General features: G+C 36.9%; 1 protein-coding gene across 5 annotated transcripts in view; it reads right to left on the bottom strand.

Moving 5' to 3' along the window:
* TRAPPC8 (trafficking protein particle complex 8) overlaps positions 1-17602 on the bottom strand; it is an 82808-nt gene that overhangs the window by 2725 nt on the left and 62481 nt on the right. For all 5 annotated transcript variants that reach the window (XM_027525864.1, XM_027525866.1, XM_027525865.1 and 2 more), the window contains 6 exons: positions 17032-17128; positions 14910-14978; positions 14761-14819; positions 13375-13548; positions 9751-9852; positions 5972-6117 (listed from right to left, as the gene is read on the bottom strand). In XM_027525864.1, the coding sequence (XP_027381665.1) occupies positions 5972-6117; positions 9751-9852; positions 13375-13548; positions 14761-14819; positions 14910-14978; positions 17032-17128 (647 nt within the window). The remainder of the gene's footprint in view (positions 1-5971; positions 6118-9750; positions 9853-13374; positions 13549-14760; positions 14820-14909; positions 14979-17031; positions 17129-17602) is intronic.

Here is a 17602-nt window from a genome sequence, read left to right as displayed (position 1 = left end):
CACTCAAGCTACATGAGTTACATAAATAAGAAGTAAAACATATTAATACAATGCTTGAATACTAAATATTAGAATATATACATTCACAAAACCATTTTTATTTCCTTTTATTAAAGCTAATCTTTAAAAATAACCAGAATGTTTCTAGGTTGTTATTTCCCAAAATGAAAAACAGAAGGAAACAACTGCAACTAAGAAAGACAAATGGAGGGGAAAAAATCGTGAAAAGGTGCCAATAACTAACGCTGTTCTTTGTGTTTCTCAAAAATTACTTAACTTTGAGAACTTGGCCTAGATTGACATTTGCTATCCTATCAAATCTGCACAGAAGCCATCATGATTGGGAGACTATGAGAATTATTTCTGTATAGCCAGTTATGAGAAAAGCCCTTTCAAGTAGACATATTTGCTCAGTTAACCTAGTTTCTGATCTCACTTAGCACAGGAGAAAGGACAGGGAGTGAGAGAAGAGGACCTAAGAACAGACTGGTGCAGAGTTCATATTAAGAACATAATAAATGAACATACTCTATGCACAAATGAAGCCTGGTTACATAGTATTATTTAAAATACGTTACCCTATTAACATAAAGAACAACAGTAAAAAAACCTTATGAGCTCATACAATATTAAAATTCTGCTCAGATAATATATTTTATGCTCTCAAAAATTTTATATCCCCTTACTAAGAAACGCTTCCAAAACACAGTGCAAATAACAGATTTCCCTAGACAAAAACTAGGTTAATTTCAAAAACTCATGCTACATCCTTACCTTCCCCACAAACTTCTCACAGGAATGGAGGACAACCTAAACTAATGAACAGTGGTCTAGTCTAGAGCCCCTCATTAAGTTAAATTCAAGTCATGTAACTTGTAACTCAAAGCAAAACCTCAGGAACTCTAGCAGTGTTGCCACTTGAGCCTCAAATCCTCCATGCTCTATCTAAATGCTTCCAGTGAAAGAAATAAGAACATCTGGATGCTTCCTAACCCCAAAGTCATTATCTTCATTCCTCTTCTTCCTCCATCGCTGTTTCAGTGAATAGCACTCTCATCTCCCCAGCAAAGCGTGGGCATCATCCCAAGTATTTTTTTTTTTTAAAGTGGGAATGGGGGCTACTGCCTCATTAGCCCCCCATTCCCAACTTTCTACTATTCGTCACAAATTCCTATCAATTCTGTTTCCCACACAGCTCTGGAGGCTGGTGACTTCATTCAAAATTCACATTCCTTACGAGCTCAAGTCACTGCATCTCTTGGTTTACTAATCACCTCTGAATTAGTGTTCTGACGTAAACCAATCTTCAACTGGGTGTTTCTCATACCTGACGTGTGATCCTCCCACTACACTGCACCACAGTCACAGTAGGGCTTGATAAAAGAGACTGCTGGGCTCCATCCCCAGAGTTTCTCATTCAGAAGGGCTGGGTGGGGCCCAAAATCTGCGTTTCTAATAAGTTCCCAACTGCTGCTGCTCTGGGACCACCTTTCAAAAATCACTGCTTCACAAAACAGCCTTTCTAAAATGCTCATCTGATGAGCCAAAAACAGTGCCTAAAGATCAAACTGCTAACAACCATTCCCCCACCACTAACATCTGGTATTATTAACAGCATGAGTTCTAGAGTCAGACTGCTAGGGTTCACATGTCAGCTCAACAATTCTGTTTCTCAGTTTCCTCAACTGTAACCTAGGAATAATAACTTTACCCATCTCTTGAGTTTCTTGTGGTGGCTGGTAAGATGAAATATGCTAAGCGCTGACAATAATGCCTAGCACAAGTTCAAAAGCTTCACAAACACTATTTAACACGCCTTCTTACTGTGAGGAGCGATGGCAGCTAACCCCAGTTTGACGCTTTGTTGTTTCTCGTATTCTCATTCCTCTGCTGCCCTGTGTCCCACTGCCATGACCAAGTCGCCTCCTGTCGCGCCCCTCCCCACTTCCCATGGCATTAAGAACACTCCTCCAGATCCTCAGTCTCTTCTCTTTATGTGCCACACCTCACTTTAACTGAAATCTGGCTGAGGACACAGCTGCCTCTACAGGCCTTGCCATAACAGATGCTGTTTATCTTCCAGCATCTTCCGCATCTCAGGCCAGAATGTCTCATTAATGTAGTTAACACCCCTTGTTGAGTTCTTCCTCCTCTCTCTCCTATAAAAACACCTCCACTTTTGTCATAAACTACTCCAAGGTTTTTGTTCTTTTTCTTTGCCCTCAAACTAACAAACTAAACTAGTGAACGTAACTCAGTGCAACAGAGATTCCTTGGGGCAGGTGAAGGGATAAGCATTTTGAAATATCTGGGGTAAAGATGAGGGAAGCATCTGCTTCACCCCACCCCACCCTTGATTCATCTACGATGTGGGTCAAGCAGAGGCCTGCCACCTAGACAGAAAGCACCGCACAGGCCTTCTCTTCCACATCATATTTCTGGTTTCATTCATTAAAAGCTTCTGCTTGAGTTTGCTTTCTTCTTTTCAATCCTAAATTTTGTCATCTTTTTGGTGAACTTCACTGTTTAGGTAGACAATTTATTCAGCTCCTTCTCAAACCCTTAATCTATCACCTCCATAACCACCAGGAGTATTCAAAACTCAGTCATCTGTCTTTCATGACTTAACTGTGAATTTTTTTTGTCACCTAAAATAACTACCTCTGAAATACTCCTCAGCTTTTCCACTCACTGACCACGATCACCAGCTCTCTCAATTATGCTTCTGATCTTCAGTTTCACTGGAATGTCCAATCATTTGACCCTCTAATTCACCGATTCTCAACCCTGATTATTGTGGTAATGGTCATTATTGTTTAACAATTATTCACTCCCCTCACATTCCAGCTGTGTGATGGGGGATCATCTTTGTTGACTGTGAAGGAGAGGCTATTTGGCCAATGGAGTAATAATGACTGATGCAAGCAGAAGCTTTAAATGTGCTACTGCAACGTGGCTCACTTTCTGTACTTCAGAGATACGCCATGAGAAGAACAGCTAGTTGCTGCCCATTTGGACTGACCCCCAAAATACATGTGCACAGACGTGAATCCAACCAACCCACAGACTGAAGGAGAATCGAAGTTGTCGATGCTCTGCACACCCATGAGCGTGGGAATAATAAGCTACTAAATTCTGGAGTGGTGTCTCACAAAGCATTATTGTGGCAATCTGAGGATTTATTTAAAATATACAGACACCTGGGTCCTATTCCCAGAGGTTCTGATTTAACTGGCCTGAACATCAAGATTTTAAAAATTCTCCAGGTGATTCTAATGTGCAGCCAAGTTGGAAGAAACTGCCGTATCTTATCCTTCTCGACCCTTCCTTGTTTTCACATATTTCTATGCACAGTTTGAATTCTGTGATGCTTTATTTTAGCTCACTGTTCTGCTTTAGTTCGATCAAATCTGTCCTGTTTTACACACTTCGCTGCACTGCCAAGTTTCTATGATGCTTTTCAACCCTAACAAAATCACACGAAGAAGTCCTTCATGTTCCAGCCTCTAACACACAGCCCAGGTTTTAACCACTAAGCAGCACCATGGAATCTAAGATGTTCAGGAAATACATGATGCAGGACAGGGTTTGATAAACAGGGACAAAGTAGAACCGTGAGGTAAAATGAAATATTATGGAATCAAAACTGTCTATGGAAGTGTGTGAAATCAAGACAGGTTCAGTAGGGATAAAACATTTCTTTCCTCAGCTTTGGCTGCACATTAGAAAACTTCAGGAACTCTGGATGTCCTGCCTGCACCCTTGGCCAATCAAATGGGAATCTCTGGGAGTAGGATCAAAGCATCTTCCTTTTTTTTTTTTAATTTCCTCAAGTGATACCAGCATGCCTCTGTCAGTCAAAGGCACACAGACTGAGTACCGAGCAATTAAGACCTAGACAAAGATTTAAGACCAAAAGTATTTAAAAATAACTTAAATGGCTAAAATTTTTAGAAGTCTGACAACAGAAAGTGTTGGTGAAGGTATCAACAGAAGGAACTCCCACGTACTACTAGTGGGGATGTACTAATTAGTAAAACTAGTTTGAAAGAAACTGGGCATAAAAAGAATAAACTCTGTATAATACCACTTATACAATAAAGTTCAAAAACCCCACAAAAATCAAAATACGGAGATGTAAACTTGGTTGGAAAATTATAAAGAGGAGCAAAGAAATGACTGCTAATACTGGGGATGGACGGCAAGTACACAGGGGGCTTGAGACTGCTAGCAATTTTTAAATTTCTTCCCTAGAGATGATTTTTTGGTATTAGTTTTATGGAAAAGAATCACTGTGGCCACACATTTTCAGTTTTGAGAACTTTTCTATGTTTTATACTTCCCTGGTGGCTCAGATGGTAAAGTGTCTGCCTAAAATGCGGGAGACCTGGATTCGATCCCTGGATGGGGAAGATCCCCTGGAGAAGGAAATGGCAACCCACTCTAGTATTCTTGCCTGGAAAATCCCATGGACGGAGGAGCCTGGTGGGCTACAGTCCATGGGGTCGCAAAGAGTCGGACACAACTGAGCAACTTCATTTTTTAATGTGTTATATTTCACAATAAAAAGGTTTAAAAATGGTTGGCACCATTCAAGTTACGTTTTAGATACTTCTGATGCTCCTAAGTCTCTGTGAAGGTCTTCGTTTTGCCCAGCACTCTGTGTTCTCAGCCAGCTTCTCATTCCTCTCAGTAGTTATCCTCAAATTTCACTTTTAAAAATTCTCTACCCTTTCTCATTTCCTAGAGTACTTTGAGTACTTAACCTTGCTCCTACAAACTCTCTAAAAGGGAGGCATGTGCAGACTTGTTAAAATTTTTCCCTACTTTCATCTTTCTGTCCAAAGCTAATCCTGCCACTTTTCAGCGTTACCTTTTCATCTATTAAGGGTTTTGTTGCCCTTCTTGCGTCCCATCATTTCCTTCAAGACCATAAATACAATCTGTATCTTCTAAGTAAGAAAACAGTAATACTGAAGGGTATTCCCTGATCCCTGTTCACAGCCAGGCTTCTTGAAAGGCTGGTGGTCTACACCAGTATCCTTACTTCCTTCCCACCTCTATCTCTCCTCAAAACCTACTGTGTCATGCTTCCACCCCTCATACAGTTAAGAGTCTTCTCAAAATCAGGAATGACTTCTTTATCGTCAGAACCAATGAAACGACTTTTTGCAGCCACTTTCTTCTCCTTGAACTGCTCTCACTCCACCTCTTTGATCCCACTTTCTACTCACTGGTCTTGTCTTCCTAATTCTTTGACTGCTACTTCTCAACCAGTATTCTTGATGGACTCCTTGTTCCTTAGCTCATCTCTCCAATACCACTGTTCTATGGGTCATCATTCTCTTTTGTTCTATCCCACCTCTTCCCTACCCCTACCCATGGTGCCTTCACCAAAACTTACACCTTCAATTCTAATTTACAGACTGGCTCTAACAGACTTCACTCCATCTTGTTTTATATCTGCAAACCAGCTCCTTTTTGAAGTATCACCTGACTTAGGACCTTTTATTTTAGAACCTCAAATTTATGTAATCAAACTATTTGTCAAAATTATAAATACATCACCCCCCAAAAGTTTAACACTTGGTAAACCTTAAGCCAATGATGCTGTCTAAACGTAAACTGATGAATCTATACCATAGTCATGTCTCAGGTTTATTCTGTATCTAAAACAAAAACAAAATGATTTACTATTTTTCTTTTTGACTTAATGATAAATATGTTCATCAAAAGAAAACTTCTGACAACTAATTGGCTGAGGAAATATCCATCTATTAATTACAGTAGCAACATATAATAACCATAGTAACACGTAAATTACTTAATGGCAATTTCTGTAGACTCAATATTAGTCTAGATTTCTTCTTCAATATTTGTGTGAATGCTATTAATAAACGTGTGGATGTGTGTGCATGCACATACAGGTGTGTATATTGCAGAAAAATTTTAACAAAAATACATCTCAAACCTTTTTTGATGAAAGGGATGATTAAATGATTCTGGATAGTGAAGACTCGTTTTAATAAGATTAGAAAGCTGCTCTGCTGATGGTCTTGAGGAAACTGTAGTGTTTTCTGGCCTGAAAAATTTTAATAGTTCCATTTCTGGTGGCTCCTGAGAAAAGAAAAAATACAACAATAGAAACACTGCCTTCTTAAAGTAAGGTTTAACAGATACAAAAGAAAAGAAGCTAAAACCAGTGGAAATAAAGTAAAGCATGTACAATACTTTTTCTGCTGTAAAAACTAACAAACTAACAGTAGGAATCATGTGCAATACAACCTAGGATAAAAAACTAGGATCTGTAATCATTTATTCATTCTCTATCATGTGCTAGTGTTAACTTGATATCCAACAACCTCACATAGTAGTTCTATAGTTATTTAATACTTCAAGACTTAATTTCCTCATACGTAAAAATGGGTTCACAATAATAATAATTTCAAAAGTTGCTGTGTTTCTCATCTAATAAAACTACTTAGTACTTAGGCTATAGACATTCAATTGTATATCATCTGCTTCGAGAGTTTTTTAAAATATTCTCCTTATTTATTTATGGCTGCACTGGGTCTTCCTTGCTGTGGGTGTGCTTTCTCTAACCGCAGTGAGTGGGGGCTACTCTCTATAGAGTTGCAGTGCACAGGCTTCTCACTGGATGGGTTCTCTTGCTGTGGAGCACAGGCTCTAGGTGCATGGGCTTCACTAGTTGTGGCTCACCAGCCTAGCTGTCCCCAGGCATGTATCTTCCCAGACCGAGGATCAAACCCATGTCCTCTGCATTGATAGGCAGACTCCCAACCACTGGACCACCATGGAAGTCCTCTTCCTTGATTAATTTTTTCTCCATTTTCCTTTACCATCAGAAAATTTTCATTTTTTAATTTCCTGGTAGCCTAGTTGGAATCTGATCTACACCCAGGACTGGCGAACCACATCCCATGGGCCAAAGCCAGCCTGCTTCTGGTTTTTGTAAAGAGAGTTTTATGGAAACAGAGCCACATCCATTTGTTTACATACTGGCTATGGCTGCTTTGGGACTCTAAACAACAGAGATGAGTAATTTTGACAAAAACCTTCTGGCCAGCAAAGTCAGAAATGTTTATTATCCAGCTTTCCTCAGAAAAAGTTTGCTGACCCTTGATTTATACAGCTGCCAAAGCAATATTCAAATTTGTTTTTAACTTATGAGTGAGAGGAAAGTGACTGTAGAGGTTTACTCTGGAGGAGGAAAAACTTGTGCCTGGAAGCCAGAAGGAGCTGAACGTCTGAAGTTTCCCTTCTTAATCTGGGTCCTGCTTATACTGGAGTGTTCTTCAATTTGTGAAAACTCACTCTTCTGCATTTTTGTTAAACTTTAATAAAAAGTTCAAAAAATATCCTATTGTTTAACATAGTATAATCATCTAAGATAAACAAGCTGTTATTTGAGGCTTCTAAACTATACTGAATCTCTACATACCACCTACCAGGAGGCAAACACATGAACAACAGCCATAAAAGGCTACCAAAAACCTGAAGCTAATTTACTGAGGGAATACTGACAAAAGCGTCCCTCTCTGTCAGCTTAAAAGCAGCAACAATTTTCACAGTGAGTGCTGGACAATTTGTACAGTAGTTTTTTCCAATAAGGGTGACAGACAGTTATACTCCAAGATAGAGAGTTCCATCACAAGAGAGGCAAGATATACTCCCTGTTTTATAAGTAAGCTAAAGTTTATCAAGTTATGCAAGTAAATTGCACTAGGTCATCAATCTTAAAGTCTCTGAGCTCCATATATATTATCCTCAATATGATGAACATGCCATATCTCCCAACTCAGCTAATCATGTAAAATATTTCAAAGGTGAAATACAGAGAAATAAAAAGGATATGCCCTAGATAGTATTTTTGTAAAATGGGAATATAACATGAGTAAATTTTATAGAGAACACTTTGTTTCATTTTATAAATGAAAATCTTGCCTTGAGATGTTACAAATTATCAAAATATGACAATTTATAAATAAAATGAGATTTTTAATTAATCAAATCAGTTTGAGGAAAAAAACTTTCTGAAAGTACAAAACAGATTTGGGGTTAAATATATCTTCATTAAACCTAACAGAAAATTACCATTAGTCATCACTAAAGTAAAAATCAATTCAAATTATATTATTACCAATGGAATGTAAAGCTAGTATACCTAACTTTGATGAGAAATCACATTTACATAGTCCCAAATTATCTCCCCACAATTACTTCTTCTTATAAATAAAAAGAAAAATAGTAATACTGTGGAGAAACATGGCAGGTAATATCTTAATCAAATGATCCATCACCTATAATGGCACAAATTAATATCAAGTGCCTTTTTATTTTTTTTTAAGATTTTTTGACATGGATCATTTTTAAAGTCTCTATTGAATTTGTTACAATATTGATTTTGTTTTACGCTTTGGTTTTTTGGCGCTGAGGCGTGAGGGATCTTAGCTCCCCAACCAGGGATCGAACCAACCCCTTGCATTGAAAGGCAAAGTCTTAACTGCTGGACCATCAGGGGAGACTCTCATGTGCCTTCTGATGTAATACACTGACAGGGATATAACATCACTTAGGAAGTATTTCAGTTAAAAATGTGTAACTTTAATTTGATCATAAGAAATATTCAAAGTATTATTTTACATTAAAATAACTGGCCAAGGCTCTTCAAAAATGTCTACATGGTAACTGAAAAATAAAGGTTCAGAAAATGTTCCAGATTAAAAGAGACTGAAGAGACAAGTGAACACAGTGTGCGATCCTGGACTGAATTCTGAATGGGAAAAAGCAAACCAAGTCTTATAACTAAGACCGTCGATGACATCTGAATTTAGACTGTATATATGAGTACTGCATCAATGTTAAACTTCCTGAATTAGTAATGGTTTCTGTGATTACGGAGAAGATTGTCTTTGTCTTCAGGAATACTCAGTCAAGTATTTAGGGGGCAGATAGGCAGATGTCTGCAACTTACTTTGAATCACAAGACTAATACGCTTAAATTTTATTTATATATATGATGAGAACTTTTGATAAGATTAAACAGTATTTTAGGAGAAATGAGAAAACAAACAGTACAGCTGCTGCGCAACTCCAGAGGCCCTCCTTTACACTCTATGACCAGTCCCATTAAGTTTTGCAATGGTGTGGGCCTGCTGAACAATAAGCAAGATAAGATAGAGGATATAGTTCCTTCCTCTCATACAAGTCAATTCTTTTTATAACTATGAGTTCTAGATTCAATAAAGAGTATATCTTAGGAAACTCCAGGATCACAAATGCATCTTATGCTCTTATTAAGGGCTGCTGCTGCTAAGTCGCTTCAGTCGTGTCTGACTCTGTGCGACCTCATAGACAGCAGCCTACCAGGCTCCCCCGTCCCTGGGATTCTCTAGGCAAGAACACTGGAGTGGGTTGCCATTTCCTTCTCCAATGCATGAAAGTGAAAAGTGAAAGTGACCCCATAGATGGCAGCCTTCCAGGCTCCTCTGCCCATGGGATTTTCCAGGCAAGAGTACTGGAGTGGGGTGCCACTGCCTTCTCCATATTAAGGGCTAGCAAACTTCAAAATCAATTTGTTCATTTTTAATTTTAATCAGCTTTCTGCCACCAACCCCCAATTCAAATCTCAGTATAAAAGCTTGAAGAAATCAGACACCTTCTAAAACGCAAAACAATCAAACAAACCCCCCCCACAAGTTCACAGGAGGCCCCAAAGCATGTCATTACCTGTTTCTGAGGATATGAAAAAGCTTCTTTTCCTATAGTGCGAAGAACAACATGGTGCTGACCTTCCAAAATAAGCTGCTTACTGTCTTCCACTACATAAGCCTAAGAAGAACAAAACACAAAAACGTTACCCCTGCTTGGCAGTAACCTCAAAAGTAACCAAGGCAAAATCTGCTGGAAAGTTGAGGTATTACAGCTAATATCTATCAAATACCAATACTCATGACTGTGTCAGCATTTCTAACTTTTATTCATTCCTTCAATCAATAAAGTATCTGTCAAAATCTGCTCTGCCTCAATATAAAACAGTTGGCCTGGATATTGGAGAAACAAATCTTGAAACCTTTCCTAATTTTCTCTAGAATGCTTAAGAAGCTAGCCCAAAAAGAACAGTGCTATACCGTAACACAAGCTTTTTTCTTTACTGGATTGACAATATACAGGCAAAAGGCTTTTTCTTATACTTGTGCTTCTAAGACATACCAGAGTTATCACATAGTAGAGCAAAATCAGTGAGTATAATTGTAAATCCTATAAGTGGAAATGCCAGGTCCTTGGAGATCTTAAATTTAAGTACGTAAGCTTAAAAAAAAAAAAAAAAGGCTTTTTTTCTTCTTATACAATGGCCTAATTTAATCTATATTAAAACTCATTCCAGCATGTAATTCTTCTTCTTGAACTTCTTCTATCCTGGAGAAAATAAAATCTCTAAATGGCTCTGATATACTTAACATCACATTATGCAAATACAGATAGTTAAATTCTTTTTTTTTTTTGACAAGCCCAATTTTTTTTAACTATTAGACTCAACAGATTCAAAATTACTTAGTCAAATGCTATAAACATTCCAAAAATGTTTATTTTCAATTTCTATACTTAACACATGTGGCAATTTGCCATCCACTGATCACACTTGGAGAAGTGCTGCACTAAGGCCCAGGCAGGCCCAAGGCCTGCTTAGCATCCATCCACACATAACTGAGAAATGCAGGAGGAGTTAAATAAATACTTGATGAAGTGATCTTTAATCGAGAATATGACAGCTGATAAAGTCCTGACAAAGGACACACATCTCTTTCAGTGGTCTTGTGAGATCAAAAAAAATCATGCATAACCCTATAATGCAGTCTCTCCTGTACAAAGTCTTCGTTTTTCAAAACAAACCTTTATTTTTGGTTAAGAATAATTAGAAGCTGTATTACACCCCCTTGGGCTTTCCCTGGTGGCTCAGATGGTAAAGAATCTGCCTGCCATGCAGGAGACCCGGGTTCAATCCCTGGGTCAGGAAGATCGCCTGGAGAAGGGCATGGCAACCCACTCCAGTATTCTTGCCTGGAAAATCCCATAGGCAGAGGAGCCTGGGGGCTACAGTCCATTGGGTTGCACAGTTGGACACGACTGAGTGAGTAACACTTTCACACTTTCAATCATACCCCCTTACAACTAATTTTTTTTAAACAAAAATGTTGTCCAAGGTCTTAGTTTTCTTCTGAATCGTATTTTATTAGAGTGCTATGTTCCCTAAGCATCCACTCCACAACTTATATGAACTGTCAGGTTTTCTTTCAGTGAAGGGGATACTTTGTGCATTATCCAGAGCCCTCACTAAGGAAAATCTACTAGTCACTTTCTCAAATGAGCTGAATCATAAACTTATCACATACCAGACAATATCCCATCCTTTAATCTATTCAAACTTCCATTTCCTAACTGTGGAGCATCACAGTCTTGGGTAGTTTTCTTCTTCTTCATGCGATCAGCAATAATAGTAGCTGATTTTCATTCAGGGTGATTTTTAAAATGAAAACTCACCCCTCCAACCAAGGTTACTGTGGGCTCAACAATAAGTACAGAATACAGCACACATTACTCAAGATCCTATCTCGGATATATTACAATTGTTACATTGCAGGCGTTTGTGGAGTGACAGCTACAAATGCATAAGGTCTATTATACACTTAATGGATGGTTGGTTTACATAAAGGGGCGATGCTATTGAGGCTAAAAATAGAATTTTGACTCAAAGCTTCAAGGACATTTGATTTCAAGGTAACAATGTATAATTTATCCTTATAGCATTAAGCATCTTTACCTTCTATAATCAACAAGAGTCAATTTGCTTAAGTATTTTTATTGGAACTCATGTAAAGCCAGCTTGGTTTCAGGAAAGTTGATTTAAAAATGTACAGCTTGGTAAAAAGAACACGCTAGAACATCTGAATTAATTTAAAATGCACGTTCTGATCATCTACCATGAACATGTCCCAGTGTTAGGCCTCTGTACTGGACAATACAAAATAAAACCTCTTCACATAGTTCAGGTGAATATCCCTAGGCAAGGTCCTAAATTTCAGTGTAGAATCATTTCTAAAGACACATACTTAAGATACAAAAGGGTATACTGTGAAAAATAAATCTCTGTATTATAGTTCAAGTTAACTTTGCGTGCGTGCTAAGTCACTTCAGTCATGTCCGACTCTTTGCAACCACCAGGCTTCTCTGTCCGTAGGGATTCTCTAGGCAAGAACTCTGGAATGGGTTGCCATGCCCTCCTCCAGGGGAACTTCCCAACCCTGGGATGGAACCCTCAGTTAGGGGAGACCAATGCCTAAATTACCTCATTCTAGTCTGCCATGCAGAGAAGGCAACGGCACCCCACTCCAGTACCCTTGCCTGGAAAATCCCATGGACGGAGGAGCCTGGTGGGCTGCAGTCCATGGGGTTGCTGGGAGTCGGACATGACTGAGGGACTTCACTTTCACTTTTCACTTTCATGCATTGGAGAAGGAAATGGCAACCCACTCCATTGTTCTTGCCTGGAGAATCCCAGGGACAGGGGAGCCTGGTGGGCTGCCATCTATGGGGTCACACAGAGTCGGACATAACTGAAGCGACTTAGCAGCAGCAGCAGCAGTCTGCCATGAGTATGTGTAGATGGCATTTCAATCTGTTTGTTTTTTTTTTTAATTAAAATGGTATTTTCAAACAATGTGGAAAATTTCAGAGATCAACAATTAGGTAATTATAAATAATTTTTTTGTTAATTAGAGTGAGATAATCATATGGCAGGGTTATATTCAACAAGAAAGTCCTCATCTGCTAGAAAAGCAGTTTGCAAAATGCTTTTACAGATGAAATATTATGTCATTAAAAATATATAGTACAAAATAAAATCAAAGGAAGGTAAAAATAAAGTAAAGGAGCTAATGGAATACCGGTGGAAAATGAACAGCAGCAAGTTAGTGGCTGCTGGAGCCTGAGTAATGGGTACCTAGAGGTATGTGGTGTTATTTTTCCTTTTACAGAGTTTGAAAATGCTCACAATAAAGAGTTTAATAATAGCACTTTGCTTTCATGGAGCTTATGTTTTACAATATTCTCAGTACCTCTTGTAAGTAGTAAGTAACAGAATAAAGTCATTTAATTTGAATGAATATTTTTTCCTTTAGGCAAAAAAAAAAAAAAAAAAGTCATCTGGAATTGTTAACAAAAAGTTATAAAACAGCTTTCAAACTCAAATTGGAAAATTTAAGCAGAAAAAATATACACAGTAGCTTACATTTACTGTTCAGCCTAAGAATCAAGTATAAATAAGGCTTGCTGAAATAATTTAACAACACATACCTTCCACAACACCACAATATTCAAATCCACCTCATTGCACTTCTGGATTAATTTCGTAACATCCTCTACTGACTGTTTTCCTGTATGCACCGAAGACTGGGCTTGTGGTTTCTTCAATTCAGAGGATAAACTCCTATAGAAGAAGTCTGCACATGGGCTTGCTGAACTTACTATCTGTTAAAAGGAAATCACTTGTCTATATGTGTTTTCAATTAGATATACCCTGCCAAAATTTGTATTTCTACAACTTATACATTTCTTATCAATTTGGTTGAATATAAGAAGGCCACCCTAATGCTTGAACACCTAAAATATTCGGTACAAATTACCCTGAATCTTAAATCTATACTGCCATGACATTAACTTGGACCTTCCAAATATCCAGGGAAGACAAATGGGTATTAAAATAAAATAGGAAGTTAACTGTTGAGAATCTGAAGAACATATATATAAATATGTATGTATAACTGAATCACTTTGCTGTGAACACTTGAAACTAATAAAATATTGTAAACAATTCTTCAGTTTTAAAAAAAGTAGATTGTTAAAAAGAAAAATTTTAAATTATTTTTTCCTATTTAAAAATTTGTTTTACTATTAAAAATAACAAGTATTTCCCAATCAAATACTTGGAAGACTAGGTGATACCCAATGAAACACAACTCAAATGAAATTATTGGCATTAACTTGGCTTTTACACTTGAAGGGAGAGAATAAGGGAAAAGACTTTTAAACAGACTCAGAACTACAGAATTTCCCCTAGTTAATAGAATACTGTGTTTCACTTTAGAATCTCGACACTTAATTTCCTGTATTATAAATTCTGTTAAGCAGATGTTAAGCTTCCAAGTTAATTATTAAATATTAATAAATATGTAAGATTTTCCCCCTCAGACATGAACTTTTTTCTGTTAAACCACTGTTCACATAGTTCGCTGGTTACAAAAATTACAAAAAATTTTCAGTTATCTCATTACCAAAAAAAAAAAAAATTACAAACAGCTTATTATTTGGGTCTCAGAACCATTTGATATTCCCAAATCCAGGGGATCATCATCTGTATGTTCCACTGTGATCACTTTTCCAAATAGGTAGGTTCTTTCCTATAATCCTGTTCCTTTTTTTAATGCCAAGAGCTAAATTTATCTCCTGAGTATCTTACAATCTAAAAGAAAGCTAATTTTAAATTACTAATTAAAATGGCATACTACATATAGCATTTTTATTTGATTTGGGACATGACAACAGTTGCAAAACTCAACAAAGCTGACATGTTCATCCACCAAAGAATTTAGAGATTACCAGAGTAACAGTTTTGCCAGAACAGTCAAGATACTCCAGAACTATAACTTTAAATATCAAATGCTATTAGGTTTACTTGCATACCTGTTCATTTCCAAAGATGATATCTGCAAAGGTGTATTTTTCTGAGACCTCCGTAACAACTAAAAAATGGAGGAGAACAAACTAATCATATCATTGGCACGAAACAGAAAATGACCATTTAAGAAAGTGTGACACTAAAATGAATTTACCTTCTTCTTCCTTACATTGTGTTGCCTTGAAACAAAACTTTCCCTTCTCCCTACTGGCAAGTTTGGCGTCTAGAAAAAGAAAAGAGTAAATTTCAAAGATATTTCTCCGTTTGTAAAATGGTAAAACCTAGTTCAGTACTCAGACTTCTATAGCCAAACTGGAAAACATTTCATCATTAGAAATAATGTTTAATGGCATCTGGTCCTATCACTTCATGGCAAATGGAGAAACAATGGAAACACTGACAGACTTTATTTTCTTGGGCTCCAAAATCACTGCAAATGGTGACTGCAGCCATGAAATTAAAACACACTTGCTCCTTGGAATAAAACCTATGACCAACCGTTAGACAGCATATTAAAAAGCAGAGACATTACTTTGCCAACAAAGGTCTGAATAGTCAAAGCTATGGTTTTTCCAGTAGTCATGTATGGATATGAGAGTTGGACTATAAAGAAAGCTGAGTGCCGAAGAACTGATGCTTTTGAACTGTGGTGCTAGAGAAGACTCTTGAGAGTCCCTTAGACTGCAAGGAGATCCAACCAGTCAAACCTAAAGGAAATCAGTCCTGAATATTCATTGGAAGGACTGATGCTGAAACTTAAACTCCAATACTTTGGCCACCTGATGCGAAGAACTGACTTACTGGAAAAGACCCCAATGCTGGGAAAGATGGAAGGCAAGAGAAGAAAAGGACGAGAGAGAATGAGATGGTTGGATGACATCACATACTCGATGGACAAGAGTTTGAGCAAGCTCCAGGAGCTCTTGTCGGACAGGGAAGCCTGGAATGCTGCAGTCCACGGGGTCGCGAAGAGTCAGACATGACTGAGGAACTGAACTGACTGAAAAACATCTTTGCTTTTCTCTCAGTGAAGCAAATCTCATTCAATTCTTTAAAAGGGTAAGATTAAATTTTCCTGAAATTCATGTTCATACAGATAAACAGAAATTTTGAAAACTTAGAATTTGGGAGCCAGGGAGCACACAACCCCACCATGCTATCATTTCATTTCCTATCAGTATTTTTCTATGTGGATAATTTGTATCAATATTATTATATGCACATAGTTTGCTATGATGCATTTTCCCACTATATTACAGACACATTTTAAAAGCTTATATATTTTAATGACAACATGAGTTGTAGCTTAATTCACATTAAAGATAACATTCAATTTTTCCCTATTAAACATAACCCTGAAATAAACTGCTCTCAATATATGGATCTTCTTATATTTTGAATTAATTCCTTTGTATAAATTCCAAAAATAAGGATTACTGTGAGGCTAAGGGTTTAAAACATTTTTTTAATCTTTTAAAATACATGTATAATTCTTTCTAGAAAGAGTATCATTTTGCCAGCTTCAATCTATTCTGACAAGCACTAAGCACTCTCATATTACTGGCAAGATGATAAAATGATAGAAATATTTTGGAAAACAATTAGACAATACATGTCACAAGTGTGCATGTTCTTTTAAGTGTTATATGGGTTTGGAAATACACAGAAAAGCCAATCAACATACAAGTATGATTATATACAGAAAAACAGCTTACCAACAGTAAAGGAAACAAAGAGAAACTAGTCTATATGCTTCTGTACTATTTGAAATTTTGACTGTGACCATATACTCAAGCACTACTTTTACAATCGAATTTTTATTTTTTTTTTTGATAGATCATTTCTAAAAGTCACTATCGAATTTGTTACAGTACTGCTTCAGTTTTATGTTTTAGCTTTTTAGCCACGAGACATGTGGGATCTTAGCTCCCCAATCAGGGATCAAACCTGCACCCACTGCATTGGAAGGTGAAGTCTTAACCACTAGACCACTAGCGAAGTCCCACAACTGCATTTTTTTAAAAAAGAATATACAAATAGAAAAGATGTGCAATAAAAAGATGGGAAATCATTGATTAAGATGGGTAGTTTCATTAAAAATCATGCAATGTAATGAATGCACAATTTAATGCTTAAAAAAGTTAATTATAAGAAAAGCACCAATAATCTTATTATATTCTGGTACTGTTCTGAAGAAGAGTAAACTAATAAACTAGTAACTAATAAAGAGTAAACTAATAATCAGAATTTATTCTGAAGAGGGAAAAAGCACAAACCTTTGTTTTCAGAGAGATTTACAGACTTCTGTAACTTCCAGTGTCTACTACTACTTGATACTTGTACTATATGGAATTCCTTCACACCTGCTTCACTCTATCAAAAAGAAGTAAGAGAGTCATTTAGGATTTAGAGGCACTAACTTAGTATATTCTACTGAGAAGGACACTGCTATCAAAGTCACTATCAGTTAACATAAGATGCAATTTTTATTCTGAAATAAATTAACACTATATATTTCAGGAATGGCAATTATTTAAATTCCTTCACAAACATTCTTAAAACAGGTAAGTCATCACCTATCCAAGAAACAGATTTAATTATACTTCTGGTGGCAAATTTTTAAATACTGAAAGGCATTCAGTTATTAGAATCTATCATAGTGAGTTATTTATCAAAAATTATTTATCAATTTTTAATCAAAACCATAGCACTTTCATTTTTTTTTCGTCTTTCTATCACATTCTTATTAAGGCAAAAAAGCAACAAAGAACAGAATCCCAAAATACAATCAACTTGAAATAACCTTACAAATTTATGGAGTTGAAAGAAAAAGGACATTACAGAATT

This window comes from Bos indicus x Bos taurus, chromosome 24 (genome assembly GCF_003369695.1).
Source record: "Bos indicus x Bos taurus breed Angus x Brahman F1 hybrid chromosome 24, Bos_hybrid_MaternalHap_v2.0, whole genome shotgun sequence".
Classification (NCBI taxonomy): domain Eukaryota; kingdom Metazoa; phylum Chordata; class Mammalia; order Artiodactyla; family Bovidae; genus Bos; species Bos indicus x Bos taurus.
This window is presented reverse-complemented; position numbering and strand designations above follow the sequence as displayed.